At 35.8% G+C, this 17,713-nt stretch overlaps 1 protein-coding gene across 1 annotated transcript in view; it reads right to left on the minus strand.

Moving 5' to 3' along the window:
* LOC148939225 (uncharacterized) overlaps positions 1 to 17,713 on the minus strand; it is a 329,493-nt gene that overhangs the window by 152,194 nt on the left and 159,586 nt on the right. Inside the window, exons 8-9 of the mRNA XM_089106790.1 lie at positions 14,973 to 15,113; positions 708 to 830 (exon numbers count right to left, since the gene is read on the minus strand). Coding sequence (XP_088962916.1) covers positions 708 to 830; positions 14,973 to 15,113 — 264 coding nt within the window. The remainder of the gene's footprint in view (positions 1 to 707; positions 831 to 14,972; positions 15,114 to 17,713) is intronic.

Raw genomic sequence — 17,713 nt, forward strand, 5'->3', positions numbered from 1 at the left:
GGGGAGAATTAACCCCCTTTAATACCCTCCTCCCCTAAGACGCCACTGGGAATTAGGACGCTTTTTAGTATATTTACATTATATTTTAATTAGTGTTGCCGCCACAACGCTGCCATTAATATATTTTTGGTCAATCCCAAATTTGGATCGACCGGCTGCCAAGCCCTAAAATTCTAGTAATAGGCAACAAGAGTGCCTGCACTTGCACCAAGTTAAGAAAAGTCTAATCTCTCTGAAAATCGAGTTTCATCGCCTGCATTGCTTAGACCTTTTGGCTGTGAATCGATGTCACGATTTTGATGTCACGATTAACAAATACAGATTTGTTTCTGCACTAGTTCAGAATTTTGTTGTAACTCCTAAGAAAAAGAAACTCCTTGCATGCTGACAACGGTCTGCGTTGCACAGGTACCTCCTGATTTTCTCCTGATTTCTCCTGATGATCTCCTGATTTTCTGACTTTGGCCGGAGGTACAATGCATAATTAGGGAAAAAATTTTCCGGCGCTCCCGTGTTCCCCCTTCCCAGATTTCTTGAGATACCCAGTTAAATATGGGTCGACTCTGGGTTACAGAGAAACAACATTTACGCTCGTTTCAAACCAAATAACCACCGACACCAGGACTCGATCACCAAAAACTGAAACAACTTTTATAACTGACAACTGAAAACTACTCAGGATTTTAAAAAGACTACTCTAAGCATACCTTGGCAACTAGTTCCATCGATAGATATCATATAGCCTTCTTCACAGTAGCATAAATAGCTTCCAGGGGTGTTTTGACAAACCATCGTTGGGCCACAGATGTTTTCAGCACATTCATCAATATCTGAAGAAAATTAAAAGTAACATTTTTTGACGTCAAAAGGGGCTTTTCTGAATTAGTTAACCACTCCCATTTCACCTCGAGCTCAGAATATAGTAAAGCCTCATTTTATGCTAAAACACACCGTAAGATCCTCTCTGGTCCCCACAGTTATGGGGCATCTGGTCTATTCAAATTACCAGCACTGTTTTCATACAGAAACTACAAACTAACACGTTCTGCGAAATTGTAAAGAAAATCAGCTTGGTGAGGTGATTGTTTAGCTTTAAACAGTGTATAGTTTCTTGAAGAGTATTAGAGTAATTTTGAGATGCTAGGATATCGAATGCACAAATGAATGTTTTTGCCACTTTGAAACTCCCTATCATAAAATCGCAAAATTCAATAATGGGTGGAGCTTTCAGCAAATCTTAATTATTAAAACTTTTGAAATCTGTATATTCGTCTTGCTGTAACATTGTGCGACAAAATAAATACTAATTGATATTAGATTCCAAATAAATAAAATTAACCTTTAAGATCATTCAGCTTTTTGTAAAGATCTTACCGGTAACGACATAAATCTTACCTATGTCTTTTTCTGTAAAAATACTGTTAAGTTATAAAAATAGAAATTGAACATTTGGGAAGTACTTTACCCGAATCGGGAGAGCTGATTCCCCTTTTCACCAAAAATGTAAAATGGCCGTGGAAACAATGAAACATCTGATACAAGAATGTCAAGTAAGGCGTCAATACCAGCTGGATGTGTTTTATTTAGTTAAATGTTTAGCTGGAGGATATATCAGGGGAAGACGGAGTTCGATAGGTGGATAAGTATATGATATAAATTTACTCGTAGTTTAAGGTGGGAACCCAAATCTATCTTTGGTTCCTCCAACCCATATTTAGTTATTTTTTGGGTTGTGAAGTCAATGGGTCTGTCAGACATGAGCCTCAATCCAGATTGTATGGGTCTGCCATATTGTAGATTATATATTATAAGCGCCAGAAACAGTGAAAATGAAATATGGCTGTTTGAGATTAAGCGTAAACTTAACCAACCTGATGTCTTTTAAAAATAAGAACAAAAAATAAAAAACAAAAAAACTTCTATGCTGTTATGCAGTTCCTTGTTTCAGAGGGAGCCAAATAAAATGCGGTAAAACATCAGCAAAAACAGTTTAAAAACATTTGGGAAGAAACGGTTTAAGAAGGTTTGGCTTTCCTTTGGAGGTTCAATCGTATTCGAGAATATATTTGTATATGTTTGGATTTTTAATAGCTACAAAGGAACATTTTCTAAGACTGCCATTTTCAGGTATGGCTAGACCTAAGATGTCCTTAAAGAAATAAAAAAAAAAAATTATTGGCCTTGGTCCTTGAATGAATGTTTGTATAACTGGTTTTGAGATACTTTTCTTATTCTGAGGATACTGTGTTTGTCATCAGAGTCGTACTCCCCCATAAATCTTGTGTTTTTTGACTTTTCCTATTAGTGCGAAAGGCTTATTTGGCACTCTTGAACAACTGACCTAGTTAGATTCTAGTTATATTTTCAGCATGTAAATATAATAATAGGATCAGGGACACATACAGGAAGATTGTACTAGGCCCCCCCCCAAACCCCTGATTTTTCCAATTCTGAGGACTTGTAATACAAATTATCAAGTAAGGTTTTATTTTTCTAGTGTTATTTCTTCGAAAAAAATAATGTTTGCGTACTTGCCTTGTTAAGATGGTCACTTTTTAAATAGTACAGGCTTTCGGTGTAGTTTAAACCAATGGTTTATAGATGAACAACATACAGTGTCATTTGTGGTTGTTTGCACAGGGTTTATGAGAATTTTCTAAGCACTCTTACTCTCCGTCTACGTTATTCCGGTAACATATCTATCTTCAAGAATTTCCAATGTAGAGGAGTATGAATAGTGTAGAGGAGTATTAATAGCACATTATTACTGAAGAGACGTAGCTTTAGTCGCAGAGAATGGCTTCTGCTCCTCCAAATGGGCTTTAGGCTCTTAAAAGCTCAGGTTGATTCACAAATTCTGGATTTATTGTCGGTCATTTTATCTGAATCGAATCAATTCAGTATGAATAGTGTAGAAGAGTATGAATAGCACATTATTACTGAAGATACGTAGCTTTAGTCGCAGAGAATAGCTTCTGCTCCTCCAACTGGGCTTTAGGCTCTTAAAAGGTCAGGTTGATTCGCAAATTCTGGATTTATTGTCGGTCATTATATCTCTATCAAATCAATTCAGCTACTCAGAAATTTAAGCTCTCTGACTCTTCCTTGATTCTTATTCTTGCAATGCAGAACAAACGATGAGCTTATGACGAACATACTATTATATCTGTCAACATTGATAGTTAGTCCGACGATATCTGCATTGTCGATAATTGCTTCAAGTAGCTTCTGTAACCTCTGTTTTGGAACATCTATAAGAACTATGTCATCTGTTAAATCTAATTAAGAGATCTGTTTATTTTTATGCCATATCCGGAGCTTTTCGTAATTTAAAGTCATTATAATTTACAAAGACCAATGAGGAAAGGACACATTCTTTACAGATAACTGAAATGATCTTAAAAAATATTGCTGTACTTGGTCTTAAGGCAACACGTAGTCTCTTCATATAGGACAATAATTATGGTCATCACTTTTTCGGAAGCCAAATGATATTCGAGGACTCCCCACAAGAATTTGCAGTCACTGACTCAAATGCCTTTTTCAAGTTAATAAATAGTAGACATAGCTTGTTGATCCAGTCTTTAGATCCTTCAATTAACATTATAAGTGTGAAATTCAAATAAGGCCATGATCTACTGGTTCTACGCCATGCTGCTCTTCTTACAAATGCGTATCTAGTGCATCTCGTAACAATTGCAATATAATAGAAGCCAATAGTTTGAATGACTCAAGCATAAGGCTTATATCTCCCCAATTATCATACAACATTGTGTCTTTATTTTTGAATATTTTCATAGATATCCCCTTTGTCCATTCATGGGAAACTTTAATAACATTACTATCTTAGTGCAAAACGTAAGCCATACCGAGAGGCATGTTCCTACTGAATACTTCAACATTTCTGCTGTAATTCCATCTATGCCAAGAGCTCGCTTGTTATTTAACTTTTTCATGCATACATGATGTTTGTACAGCTTGCCGGATATTTATTAATGTCAATCATTGAAAAAGGAGTATCAGATATGTTTTCTTGGTCGCATGGTGTATTTAATAATTTCTCAAAGTAGAGAACCCGCCTTTCAACAGTTTTATCGGGATCTGATACTGTCTGATAGGTCATGGCTTTGACCAGGGTTATTCTGCACCTCAGTTTCTCAAACATCACATTAGTAATTTGGTAAATAGTTTTAGAATCAACCTGTATAGCAGCTTCCTCTACTAAAGCAGCTTTATTTTCAAGAAAAAGTCTTTTATCCTTTCCTTGCACTCTTTTTAATTTTTTTGTAATTCTTCTTCTAGAGTAGTTTTGTAGCTGATTGTGGATGTCACGTGGCAACAGACAGCACGGTCTGTTTAGGTAATAAACCATCATCAATTAACTTTCCCGTGGTGTCAGTGACCCCATCTCTCTTTTGGTTTCTGCTTGAAACCCTACATTTCTTTGGCAGTCGTAATATATACACTTTTAAACGTGTCCCCCATCCTTTCAATGCTTCCGGGTTTGCTGGAATATCCTACCAGGGCATCAAACCTATCTTGATGACCTACACTAACCTATCTGCGAGCCCTACTATAAAGCAGTTTATCTATATCAAATTCATTATAGAACTCAGCGAACCCAAAGTTTGATCTGCACGTGTGCATCCGTAAGCGTTTGAATGGACCCGAAGCCAGCTCCTATTTATCCACATACACTTAGAAAGCTTGAGCACCATCCATGGGAGATCAAACCTATTTTGCTGACCTACACTGACCTATCTGTGAGCCCTACTATAAAGCAGTTTATCTATATCAAATTGATTATAGAACTCAGCGAACCCAAAGCTTGATCTGCACGTGAGCAGCCATAAGCGTTTGAATGGACCCGAAGCCAGCTCCTATTTATCCACATACACTTAGAAAGCTTCAACACCATCCATGGGAGATCAAACAGTGGTCTCTGTAATTCAGAATTCAGCCATCGGGTGACATCCATGTGTATTTAAGCAATACTTTGTGTTCAAAAAAATTTCCAGTAATGAAAAGATCATTGCTTAGTGCATATTCTACTATTAATGTGCTGTTTTCATTTCTGTTACCAAGTCCATGCAGACCGATAAATCAAACGCACTGTTGGGTCTAAGCCACTAAGAACAGACATCATGCTTAGGGATGTCTTTTGTGACAACTTGTAATGTTTCGTAAAAATTCTCCTTGATATCTTCATCCACATCATTTATAGACAAATAAGACAGAATCACTGAATCAACGAGAATCACATAAGACAGAATCACCGAGAATTTCCGAGAACTTGACGTGCTCTGTTGTGAATCAAGCCAGCATATTCCCATCATTCACAGATGTCCATTTGAGAACCGCTGGATGAGCATCAGGGAAAATCGATATTCCTATCCCTGCCGTATGATGGGTGTCATTGCTCCTGTGAAACAGCACTTTTCTCTCTTCTAGGCTCTTTTGGTTTACACCTTTTTGCCAAATTTCACTTAGGACCTACATTTCTATATTGTAGTTTTTCATCTCTCTGATATCTTGTTCAGTTTCTGATAGCTGGTTCATAATTCTTACATTCCAAAAGGCAATTTTCTTAGGTTGCTCTGCTTTCAAGAGTCGTGCCCAAGGGCGTGCTTACCTTATAATCAGGAAATAAGATAATTCATAAGAAGCTATTGTCAACTTTTCTTTTGCCGGGACTTTTTTACTGAGTCAGGTAGCAAACCTGTCGCCCAACTCCCTATGGGGTATTCCCATAGATTCAGGCCCCACCGATAAGTTCATCCTTGTAGTACGAAAGGAGCAAGAAATTTTGAAAACTGAAAGACTTACTACTCCATAAATGTATAAATTATTTTATTCTAAAGGTTGTTCCGCTCCCAAATTTTACGGTCGCCCAAAAATCCTCAAAGATGGAGTTACTCTACGCCAAATTGTGGCTTCTTATAGCTCTCTGACTGCCAGACTGGGAAAATGGCTGTCAACACTTTTTCGCCCCCTTATGCAAACGTAAACTTCATACATTAAAAATTCAGTTCATCTTGTTGAAAATTTAAAAGACCTTGATATAAAAAAGATACGATTTTCGCCAGTTTCAATGCCATTTCTATGTATACATCTTGCGTTACTAAAAAATGTGAACTGGCTCTTCAAAGGAAATTAGAAGATAATATTGATCAAATCGACTACAAAACACTGAATATAGATACTATTATTCGTCTCATCCGTCTTTGCAATAGTTCCTCCTCATATTTCCGATATAATAATCAATTTTTCACCCAAATCATGGGTCTACCGATGGGTACAAGTCTTTCACCGTTTTTGGCATATTTTATATGGAATGCAATGAAACCTCTGCTTTGAAAAATTTTCCTCCGAAACACCGGTTCTGGGATCGGTTTGTGGATGATGTTATTTCTGTGTGGGAGCATGGAGGAGAGTCACTTAATTCCTTCTTGACTCATCTAAACACTTTGGACTCTAACCTTCAGTTCACCTTAGAATTAGAACATAACCACAAACTTCCTTTTCTAGATGTCTTAATTTTCAATAAGTCTCTTAGCCTCGAATTTTCTATTTAAAAAAAGCCTAGGCAAAACGATAGGTATTTGCATTTTTCCTCCAACCACTCTCCTGGGCATAAAAAAGAGGAGTTGTTATTTCTTTGGTTGACCGAGTAATAAGAATATGTTTGAAGCCTCACATAATCTGAGATTTGAGCTATATTAAGAAAATTTTATTCTGCAATGGCTACCCCATAAAAATACTTGAAACCATTATAGGCAAAAGACAGAAAAAGGCAGAAAAGAATGCATTAACTCCACAAACCCCAACAAATATCGTCCCATTGGTGGATGATAAGAATTTTTTTTCACTGTTCTACCCTACATTCCAAAATTGAGTGACAAACTGAAAAGAATCCTTAAAAAACATAAACTTAATATAACCTTTAAAAATTCAAATACTATACAGAGTTTTTTCAACAGCGGCAAAGATAAAACCAGCCCCATTCTGGCCAGTGATGTTTATAGAATTCAATGTTCTTATCGCTGTTTTATGTTGGTAGAACCCAACAGCAATTGGGAGAGAGGTAATCTGAACATAGGTCCAAAATTGACAAGGCCATGGGGCTACGCCAAAGACCTGAGGTTTTTGATTCCGCCTCGGCTCAACATGTGCATGACAATCCACGCCATTTCATTTTGTTTAACGAAACCTCCATTGTTGCCCACGTTAAAGGTCTCACGCAAGTTTTCAGGGAGGCAGTTGAGACAAAAAAGCCCATTCACCGAAAGGTAGTTCTCATTACAGACACTGGAGAAACTTTTCTAAGTGACATTCATGATGAAATTATTAATTCGGATCGTTTTTACATCGATCCACAAAATTATGTTGTACAATCAAATAGAATCTCTGATAATAATCTACCTGAAAAGCGATTAGCCTTCAAGAGTGCGTTACGTAAAATAAAATTGTGAAATGCCATTTAGAATTGTGTTTTTTATTCATTTACCCTTTCACAGTTACTGAGAAAGGGTCATCCAACTTTGTGCTTTGTATTAAGGTTTGTTTTTTCTTATATACTTTTTTTCAGTTTTATTATGCACTAAGAACGGTGAAGTGGAAACATTTGCATAATTTTTCAATTTTTTCACTGGCTGTTAATTGTCTCCGTTTTATTCCTTTTTTTTGCGACTTTATGTTTTAACAGGCAATATCCCAAGAAAATTTGAGGAGCAAGATAAAAAAAAATAATCCTAGGCCTGCCAAGTGAAATATACTTTAGGAAGAGGCAGAGAGGCTCACAGAAAAACAAGTGTTGAAAAGCAGATTAAACTTATTTTGAAAATTGTTTTTTAGCTTATTTTTGTTGAAGGTGAGATAAAAGCTCAGTGTCTATTCCTGTCCTAGATGTGGAGAAACTGTTAAAATTCTATGTTAAGTTTTTTGGTTGCTTAGAACATTGTATGCAGAAAACTTTTTATAGGCCTTTTCTGTAATTTGAAGGCGAAAAATTCATATTTTGAACAATTGTTTCATTTCCTTTTCTCTGCCTTGAAAATTATTTGAGAACTGAAGCTTTTGAAATAAGTCTGCACCTGAAAAAAAACGTACTAGCGGGATACTAAGTCGTTGCGCACTAATTTTTTCAAATTAAAGAAAATTCCCAATTTCGTAGAAAAGAAACCAATGTTTTGGATTTGCTGTGTTCCTATTTTTTGTTGAATATTTTTGCAGTCTCTTCTTTTTTTGGCTGAACTTCATAAACTTAATGGTTTTACAAGAGAAAATGCCTTAATTTGGATGAATTTTTGTGTATCATTAACCAAAGTTGTTAACAAAAATGTTGGCTTAAACAATTATTGTAATTGTATTTCAATATAATGAACTGACCCAAATGAAGAAAAAAAAAATTGCAATACATGCTCTTGGTGATCAGAGAAAAAACCAGAGAGAAGAAAAAACCCACACTTTTCATTATAACATAAATTGACCAGTTAAACCAAATAACTTTGTCTAAGTGTTGAGGGTATGTTTCTGTAAGATGATGTTCAGACAAAGTTTTTTATTTGGGCGTTTTTGAGGTAAGAGAGAGGAATTTGGGAGGATGGGATTATAAGTTATACTGAGAGATTTTGGAGGCAAAATAATGTATTTTCTTGAGTTTGGTTAGTTGGTGCCGCAAGAGGAGGGCTTCCCTATACCGGAAAGGTACCCTGCAAAGCGGCTAGGCAGAGGTTGTATCAATGTTTGTTAATTGGTTTTAGAATGCCCCCAAATGAAATCTGTAAAGTATTAACTGCTCAAATTTATAGTTTAATTGTTATGATTATGTAAAGTTAAAAAAATTTCTAGGTTTTTTTTTTTTATTTTTTTTTTAGTGTAGGTGGTACATAAATTTAGTTATTAGTTTCAGAAATAATGAAGTTAGTACCACTGAGAGGAGAGGAGGTGGATTAAAAAAAAAAAAAAAAAAAAAAAAAAAAAAAATTTGCTACGAAGAGTGTTTGTTGATACTCGTGATATACCGGCTACCTCAGAAATTGTTGCATTGAATCATTTCTATTTTATTTCTTCTTTTTTAGCTTTTTCTTTTCAAAATTGTTCGATACGTTAATCATTCCTCTTCCTGTCTTAAAGATGGTCTAGCAGCGATCTCCTCAAAAACTATTATGTTTTTCTTTTTTCCCGGGTCTAATTTACTTTCTGTGCCCCTACACTCTTACGTTTTTTCTCTTTTTTATGTTTGGCCATTTTGATATCAGGAATTGTTCACAAAAATAAAAACAATAAACTAAAACAAGTGTAAACAAATATAATTCAATACCACTCTGAGGGAAATTTCTGAGGGTTTCACAGGCAGCGCTGCCTAAGTAAAGAACAATGTTAGCACAATGTATTGCTTTTTTTTTTGGGGGGGGGGAGGTTTAGACCAGGGCACTTCGTATCGAAGGAGTTGTCCTAGAAACTTCGAAAACGGCTCATTCGATCTGACATTGGAATGACTAGTGCCCTTTTTAATAGTCGAAAGTAATTGGAAGGCAACTAACGACCCTTACACGCCCACAATTTCCCCAAACACATGCAATCAAAATTTTGAGATGGCTATTTTGTTCAACGCAGTTTAAAGTTCTGGAAATTATATCTATGAGCATGACACTCCCCCCACAGTTTTCAGGGCAAGAGTTATGAGTTATGCCCTGGGGGCATATAAGATTTTTTATTGGAAGCTTTGTCGTAAAAACTTGAAAAAGGGCTCATTATTGGAAATTCAAAGGGTTAGTGCTCTTTTTAATAAACGAAAGTGATTGGAGGGCAACTAACCCCCCTCTCGCACCCACCATTTCCCCAAACACATCCAATAGAAAGTTTGAGATAGCCATTTTCTTGAACATTGTTGAAAGTTTTGAAATTAGGTCTTTAAGGATAACACACCCTCCCCCCACAGCCCTCAGGGCAAGGGTTTTAACTTATGCCCTGGAGGCATATAAGATTCTTATAAAAATCGCTGTCGTAGAAACTTCAAAAAGGGCTCATTCAATTGGAAATTGAAATGGCTCCTTTTTAGTGTTCATTAGTGTCCTTTTTAATAGTTGAAAATATTCGGAGGGCAACTAAACCCCTCTCATGCCCACTATTTCCCCAAACATATACAATAAAAATTTTGTTGTAGCCATTTTTTCAACATAGTTGAAAGTTCTGGAAATTATATCCTTGAGGATGACGACCCCCCCCCCACAGCCCTCAGGGCAAGGGTTGTCAATTATGCCTTGGGGGCATATAAAGTTTTTAAAGAAAGCGATGTTGTAGAAATTTCAAAAAGGGCTCATTCGATTAAAAATTGAAAGGGCTAGCGCCCTTTTTAGTAGTCGAAAGTAATTGAAGGGCAACTAACCCCCATCTCATGCCCACCATTTCCCCAATCACATCCAACCAAAATATTGAGATATCTATTTTTCTTCAATGTAGTTGAAAGTTCTAGAAATTAGGTCTTTGAGGACCCCCTCAGAGCCCTCAGGGAAAGGGTTCTAAGTTATGCTCTTGGGGTATATAAGGTTTTTATAGAAAATTTTGTCATAGAAGCTTCAAAAAGGGCTCATTTGATAGGAAATTCAAAGGGCTGGTGCCCTTTTTAATAGTCGACAGTGATTGGAGGGCAACTAACCCCCCTCTGACGCCCACCTTTCCACAAAAACGTCCAATAACAATTTTTATATATATTTTAGTTGACTTTATGTCTTTGAAGATGACCCCCCCCCTCAGCCCTCGCGGCAAGGGTTGTGAGTTGTACCCTGGGGGTATATAAGGTTTTTAAAGAAAGGGATGTTGTAAAAACTTCAAAAAGGGCTCATTCGATTGTAAATTGAAAAAGCTAGTGCCCTTTTTAATAGTCGAAAGTGTTTGAAGAGCAACTAACCCCCTCTAAAGCCCACCCTTTTCCCAAACACATCCAATCAAAGTTTTGAGATAGCCATTTTGTTCGACGTAGTTGAACTTTCTGGAAATTATGTCTTTGAGGATGACAACCCCCCCAGATCCCCCAGGGCAAATGTTTTCAGTTATGCCCTGGCGGTATATAAGGCTTGTATGGATAGCGTTGTCGTAAAAACTTCAAAAGGCGCTCATTCAATTGGAAACTGAAAGGGCTAGTGCCCTTTTTAATAGTCGTAAGTGATTGGAAGGCAACTAACACCTCTTCCAAGCCCACTATTTCCCCAGTGATTGGAGGGTGACTATCCCGACTCTGACGCCCAACATTTCCCCAAACACATACAATAAAAATTTTAGGATATCCATTTTGTTGAACATAGTTGAAAGTTCTGAAAATGAAGTCTTTGAGGATGAGAACCCCCCTCTCCCCCACCCTAAGGGCTATCGTTGTAAGTTATGCCCTCAGAACCCTCAGGGCAAGCGTTGTAAGTTATGCCCTGGGGGAATATAAGAATTTATAGAAAGTTTTGCCGTAGAAACTTCAAAATTTGCCCTTTTTAATAGTCGAAAGTAATTGGAGGGTAACTAACCCCCCTCTCACGCCACTCATTTCCTCAAACACATCCAATCAAAATTTTGAGATAGCCATTTTGATCAACATAGTTGAAATTTCTGGAAAGTAGGTCTTTAAGGATGACACTCCCCCCAGAGCCCTCAGGGCTAAGGTTGTAAGTTATGCCTTCGGGGCATATAAAGTTTCCATTGAAAGCTTTGTCGCAGAAACTTGAAAAAGGGCTTATGGAATTGGAAATTCAAAGGGCTAGTACCTTTTTAATAGTCGAAGATGATTGGAGGACAACTAACACCCCCTCTCACGCCCACCTTTTCCCCAAACACATCCAATCAAAATTTTTAGATAGCCATTTTGTACAACGTTGTTGATAGTTCTGGAAATTTGGTCTTTTACGATGACACCCCCCACAGCCGTCAGGGCAAGGGTTGTAAGTTATGCCCTGAGGGCATATAAGGTCTAGTGTCCTTTTTAATAGTCGAAAGTGATTGGAAAGCAACTAACACCTCTTCCAAGCCCTATATTTCCCTAAAAAGATCCAATCAACATATTTAGATAGCCATTTTGCTCAACACAGATCGAAGTTCTGGAAATTATGTCTTTGAGAAGGACACTCCCCCCACAGTCTTCAGGGCAAGGGTTAAAAGTTACGCCCGGGGGGCATATACGGTTTTATTGAAAGCTTTGTCGTAGAAACTTGAAAGGGCTCATTCGATCGGAAATTCAAAGTGCTAGTGCACTTTTTAATAGTCGAAAGTGAGTGGAGGGCAACTAACCCCCTTTTCATGTCCACCTTTCCCCCAAACACATCCAATAAAGATTTTTTAGATAGCTAGTTTGTTCAACGTAGTTGAAAGTTTTGAAAATTAGGTCTTTGAGGATGAAAACCCCCCACAGCCCTCAGGGCAAGGGTTGTCAGTTATGACCTGGGGACATATAAGAAAGGGATATTTATAGAAAGGATTTTTATAGAAAGGGATTTTTATAGAAAGGGATGTCGTAGAAACTTGAAAAACGGCTCATTCAATTAGAAATTCAAAGGGCTAGTGCCCTTTTTAATAGTCGAAAGAAATTGTAGGGCAACTACCCCCCCCCACACCCCTCTCACGCCCACTTTTTCCCGAAACACATCCAATAAATTTTTTTGATAGCCATTTTGTTCAATGTAGTTGAAAGTTTTGGAAATTAGATCTTTCAGAATGACAAACCCCCAAAACCCTCAGGACAAGGGTTGTCAGTTATGCCCTGGGGGCATATAAGGTTTTTATAGAAAAGGATGTTGTAGAAACTTCAAAAAGGGCTAATTTGATTGGAACTTGAAAGGGCTAGTGCTCTTTTTATTAGTCGAAAGTGTTTGAAGGGCAACCCAGCTCCCCCCTCTCACGCCCACTATTTTCCAATCGCATCCAATAAAACTTTTGAGATAGCCATTTTGTTAAACATAGTTGAAAGTTCTTGATATTATATATTTGAGGATGACAACCCCCCCCCCCCCCAGAGCCCCCGGGGCAAAGGTTTCAAGTTATGCCCTGGGGGCATATAATGTTTCTTATAGAAAGCGTTGTCGTAAAAATTTCAAAAAGGGCTCAGTCGATTGGAAATTGAAAGGACTATTGCCCTTTTTAATAGTTGAAAGTATTTTGAGGGGGAATTCTACACCACCCATGCCAATCATTTCCCCAAACATTTCCGATCAACATTTTGACTCGGCCATTTTGTTCAACATATTGAAAAGTCTGGAAATTATGTCTTTGAGGATGACAACCCTCCCCACATAGCCCTCAGGACAAGGGTCGTAAGTTATGCCCTTGGGGCATATAAGGTTTACATAGAAAGTTTTTGTCGTAGAAGGTTCAAAAAGGGCTCATTTGATAATTGTGAAGACTAGTACCTTCTTTATTAGTTGAATGTGATGAAAGGGCAAATGCCCCTCCCCTGCGCCCATTCTTTCCCCAAACACTCCCAATCAAACTTTTGAGATAGCCATTTTGTTCAGCGTATCAGGATGGCCTGGAAATTTGAGGATAAAAAAACCCCCAGCCTTCAGGGTAAGGGTTGTAAGTTATGCCCTGAGGACATATAAGATTTTTATAGAAAGCATGGTTATATAAACTTCGGAGGGGGCTCATTGGATTGGTAACCAGACTCCCTAGTCTTCTTTTTAAGAGTCAAAGTGATAAGAGGGCAGCTAACCCCCCCCCCACCCTCACAAACAAACACACGTCGTTTTGTCCCGACATGTATCTTTTTAAGATACATCCTGATAGATTCCAAACCTTTTTTAACTCCTTTTATGACAAGAGATTCAGAAGAGGAAGAAGACAGTCTATATTTAATAATTGTAAATTTGTTTTAATAATTGTAAATTTAATTATTTGATTATTTTGTTAAATTAATTTAACAGAAATTTTGAGATAGCTATTCCATTCAAAATAGTCTAAATATCATATAACAAGGCCTTTGGGGTTGAAACAATCCTAAGAGATTAGGCAAAGGTTATAAGCTATACCCAGAGGGTATTTAAGGTTTTTATGGAAGGGACGGTTGTTTAACTTTAGAAGAGGCTCAGTCTTTCTCCCTGAAAAATACTATGTCAATATAAACGAACAGAAATATAATTTGTACTTTATTGAAAAAAAATTCTTTTAAATGTTTTCACTTTTCTAACTTTAAGAAATCAAAACCCAATTAAGATCTTAAGAAATAAATATCAGTATATGCATACTGAACAGACAATGCAGGTTTTTTCAGAAAATTCATTGGAATTTTTTTCAGTGAAGTACAAAATATATTCTGACTTTCAGAAAGCTTGGGGTTTAGAACCCTACTCATATTAATTTCTGCTCGTTTTGAGCTTAACTCTTATTTACTTTAATTTCTGTTTGTTTTGGGTTTCATTTATTTATTGATACTGATTTGTGGTAGTTGTATTCTTGGTAGCGTATTTGATTCTATTTTTGTTCATTTTGGTTTAATGGAGTTCTTTACTTAGAAAAAAAAAATTATTTTGTTGAAAAAGTTTTCTTAATTAATTACATTAAAAAGTGACACATTTACGAAATAAAAATTAGATCAAAATAATTTATTTTAATCGATGCAAATGAGATGAAAAAGGACTGGCCTTGGGTTCGTTTTCCCCTTAAAATTTGAAAATTTATACGGTGTTTCCTTGACTTAAGGATTTTGTCCTCAGAAACAGTTTTTATTACGGTTAGAATGTATTGTGTTGCCCCACTGAAATTACCCCTTAAAGAAATATTGCGTATGAGCCAAGGTTTTACTCTAGTTCAACACAATAAAGCTATAATTGATATATATATATATATATATATATATATATATATATATATATATATATATATATATATATATATATATATATATATATATATATATATATATATATATATATATATATATATATATATATATATATATAAATAAGACTATAGCAAAAAGATTCAAAAGCTGTCACCTTCACAGATAGTGGGGTCCTGGGGGTTTGGCTGATATCCAGATTTACAAGCACATTTATGCACTCCCTCTTTTATATTCCATTCACATTGCTGACCATGTCCAGAACATAGGTATGGGTCTTCCAAACAAAGGTTAAAGGCTGTAAGAACAAGTAAAGAAAATAAAACTGGATTCCGATAATATTAACTCAACTGAAGTAATATTTGAAACGCAGAATCACAAAGAGAGAAAGAAGCAATCAAAACTGAAAAAAATTAGTTGGCGTGCTATTTTAATGTAGATTAACCTTATTCAAACCAAACCTATTGTAACTTAGGTTAATTTAAGCTAACCAAAGTCAAGTCATCTATGAGGCTTACCCTATCAAAAGTATCCAAGAGAGTCATCAGATAAGGACCTTAACCAAAATTGATGAACTATTTGTAATTTTTTTTTTACTTGAGGGAATTCCCTCTTACTTCGAATAAAGAAGAAATAACAAGAAATATCCTTTTAGTTTAGTCAAATCTTGGGTTTAAATGGGTTCAGTTCCTAAGAAAAACAGTGCGAAGGTCTTAACATGAAAGTATTTCATTTATATAACTCAATGACCTGGAAAATGAATTGTTAGAGTCTGTTTTTACCAAAATACAAATACAGGGGTTACTAACGTTGTGTGTATAAAACGATATTTACATCGGAAAAATTCCTTTTTACGTCAGTTAAGGTAAAAATATCTACGAAATTATTTTTTAATTTAATAAAATCTTGGAGTAAAAAGACCGTTTTCTTGAAGGGCACATGCAAATGTGTTAGTAGGAAAATATATCAACAATTCAACTAAAGCTTAATAAATTCGAGAAGCTTCTGCTGTAAACCAACTATTTCCTAAGAGAACACGTAAGAATGTTTCATTATAATTCCAGAAAACAAGTAGACAAGTTAAGTGAAATACACAACTGTAAGTTGTAATATGCTAATGGTATTCCACTAGATAACTAAAAGTTGTAATATTATTACGGTATTCCAATGGAATAACTATTGTGAATTATCTAAAGTCTTAAGACCTATGATTTTAATTTTTAATCAAAATTCAAACACAAAAAAACAGAATTTTAACTATTTTTGATAGCTTTCAATAGATGATTCGGTCAACTCCGCTCTATGACAATCGTTGACAAGAGTTTCCGACCCTTCTTGTATTATGCTTATATTCATTATATTTACTTTTGCAGCATTATACAATTGGTCTTTCATCCTGATTATATTCAATGCTATTACCAATGTAGTAAAATTATCGTTATATTCGAGTGTTAATCTGATCTCCAGTAAAAGCTTCTAATATGGTATTTTCAGCTTTTATTTTAACTAAATTCGAAAGTTCATTAATGTAGAGTCGTGTTAAATCTCCCAATTTTTTTATTTTCAAAAGTAGAATTATAGTCCAACAAAATCTATTTTAAAACCATAAAATTAATCAAATTCCTTCCATTCCTCATAAGTGATTGGATGTTCCCAAAAAATGAAAATCAAAGGAAATCTTTCCAAGGGTCATGAAGGAATTGACATGGTTTAAATGTCCTTATAAAACATAAAGCTACGGGAAAATATAGTTATACGGAAAAATATGTAACTAAGAAAATAGATATCATTTATCATTATCCAAAAAATTAGTTCTCATTTGAGAGTCTGAACTAGTTTTAAAGTATCTACTTGCAAAAAAAGAAACTCTCTTTCGTATTTATATTTTTTTATATTGATAAAACATATTTTAAAACAGAAGTACAATTTGAATTTCGTCCTGTGGTTTTCCCGCATGTATAATTTTTTATTGTTTTTGAGGGGGTATATCAAGACTCCATTTTAAATTGTGATTAAAATTAATTTCATTGTATATTTCCTCCTCCAGATTCCTCCTCTATTAATTTCCTCCTTCAGAATTTCAACATGGGCGTAGTTCATAATATTTCTCCTTTAATGACTTTCTTAAAATTCCTAACCTTTCCCCAAACACATCCAATCAAAATTTTGAGAGAGCCATTTTGTTCAACGTAGTTGAAAGTTCTGGAAATTAGGTCTTTGAGGATGACAACCCCCCTCCCCCCCCACAGACCTCAGGGCAAGGGTTTTAAGTTATTTCCTGGGAGCATATAATGATTTTATAGAAAGCGTTGTCGTAGAAGCTTCAAAAAGGGTTCATTTGATTGGAAATTGAAATGGCTAGTGCCCTTTTTAATAATCAAAAGTGATTGGAAGGCAACTAACACCCCTCTCAAGTCCACTGTTTATCCAAAAACATCCAATAAAAATTTTGAGATAGCCATTTTGTTCAAAGTAGTTGAAAGGTCCGGAAATTATATCTGTGAGGATGACAGTCCCCCAAAGCCCTCAGGGTAAAGGTTGTAAGTTATGTCCTGGGGGCATATCAAGTTTTTATTGAAGGCTTTGTCGTAGAAGCTTGAAAAAGGGTTTATTCGATTGAAAATTCCAAGGACTAATGCCCTTTTTAATAGTTGAAAGTGATTTGAGGGCAACTAACCCCCTTCTTACGCCCACATTTTCCCCAAACATATCAAATTAAAATTTTTAGATAGCCATTTTGTTCAACTTATTTAAAAGTTTTAGAAATTAGGTCTTTGAGGATGATCACCCCCTCAGAGCCCTCAGGGCAAGGGTTGTAAGTTATGCCTTGGGGGCATATAAGGCCTTTATAGATAGTTATATTGTAGAAACTTCAAAAAGGGCTCATTCCATTGGAAA

This window comes from Artemia sp. Qi Xiang Cuo, chromosome 21 (genome assembly GCF_049724085.1).
Source record: "Artemia sp. Qi Xiang Cuo chromosome 21, ASM4972408v1, whole genome shotgun sequence".
In the NCBI taxonomy this organism is placed as follows: Eukaryota; Metazoa; Arthropoda; class Branchiopoda; order Anostraca; family Artemiidae; genus Artemia; species Artemia sp. Qi Xiang Cuo.